This window comes from Paracoccidioides lutzii (genome assembly GCF_000150705.2).
Source record: "Paracoccidioides lutzii Pb01 unplaced genomic scaffold supercont2.5, whole genome shotgun sequence".
In the NCBI taxonomy this organism is placed as follows: domain Eukaryota; kingdom Fungi; phylum Ascomycota; class Eurotiomycetes; order Onygenales; family Ajellomycetaceae; genus Paracoccidioides; species Paracoccidioides lutzii.
Window position 1 is genome coordinate 615,490 of NW_015440951.1, and position 1,166 is coordinate 616,655.

Genomic DNA, 1,166 nt, shown 5'->3' on the forward strand with positions numbered 1-1,166 from the left:
CCTACACACGACCGGCTTGTCAAAATTTTCTCCTACCTCATTAACTTTGTTCGGTTTCGCGAGACGCAAACCACCGTGATTGACAAACATTTTAGTAAATCTGAAAACAATCAAGGCGCGTATTGAGGCATTATATGCAGAGAACCAGAAAATGCAACAGCGGCTAGAAGAGATGAGGAGGCAGCAAAAGGCTATGGAAGGACCCGCGAATGAGAAGATTAAAAGGAATGACGAGTTAAAAGTTAGACTGTTGGAATTGAGGCGAAGTCAGGAACGAATTGCCGAGTCCCTTGAGCGAGTTAAGCTGGAGAAGGCCCGGAAGCAAACCTATCTCGAAGAAATGACAGAGAAGATCTTAAAAACCCGACAGGAGAGTGAGAAACTACGGCCATACGTATTACAGAGCCCAGCGTCGCTCCAGTCTTCTCTAACAGAATTGTCGGACAATCTAATGAGGGATAAATCCCAGATTGATAGTATGGAAAGAAGGATGCGTGCATTGCAGACATCAATGGACACTTTTAATGTTGTCGCGAATGACGTTCAAAGTTGTGTTAAAGTTTTAGAAGATATCGCTCAAGAGTTACAAAAGGAGGAAGAGGAAGATGCTCGAGCTATTAAAAACAGGGATGCGCTCACTGAGCGGGGAAATACTGTCAGGGAAGTGGCTCAGACTGAGAAGCTTCTGCAACGGCAACTGGCTCGTTGGCATGAGAGGACAGAAGCGCTACGGAAGAGCAGCCGGGAAAAGCAGGAGTTAGCACAAGCGCGGATGGAAGAACTGAGGGAGATACAAAACCAGCTTCGCGAGGAACGCGTGGAGAAACAGCGGGACATGGAACGGCGGAGGATTCGGATCGAACAAACAGAAAAAAAGGTGACGTGCCATGCCAGAGAACCGTTCAGAGGGCTATTTGTGCTTGTTTTGTGTGAATGGCCTCGACTAACTTGGCTGCTGCAGATGGTTGATCTGAAGGAGAATATCGAAAACGAAATCCACAGCGCATACGACGAGTATCTAAAGCTCGAGTCTCATATCAAGCTTTATATCACAGAGATGGAAAAATGTCTCTAATCATTGGCCTTGTCGGGTCACCGCGAAATGGTATTCGGCTTTGAGGAGTTGGTCGATTGGGGTTTGTCGTTTTAGGATACCCTTATGGTTA

General features: G+C 46.5%; 1 protein-coding gene across 1 annotated transcript in view; it reads left to right on the forward strand.

Annotated features, from left to right (window-relative positions):
- The window catches only part of PAAG_11479 (hypothetical protein), a gene marked incomplete at both ends in the record, with an annotated part of 1,743 nt that extends 668 nt beyond the window's left edge, over positions 1-1,075 (forward strand). Inside the window, one exon of the mRNA XM_015847124.1 lies at positions 116-1,075. Coding sequence (XP_015703256.1) covers positions 116-1,075 — 960 coding nt within the window. The remainder of the gene's footprint in view (positions 1-115) is intronic.
- Between the last annotated feature and the right edge of the window lie 91 nt (positions 1,076-1,166).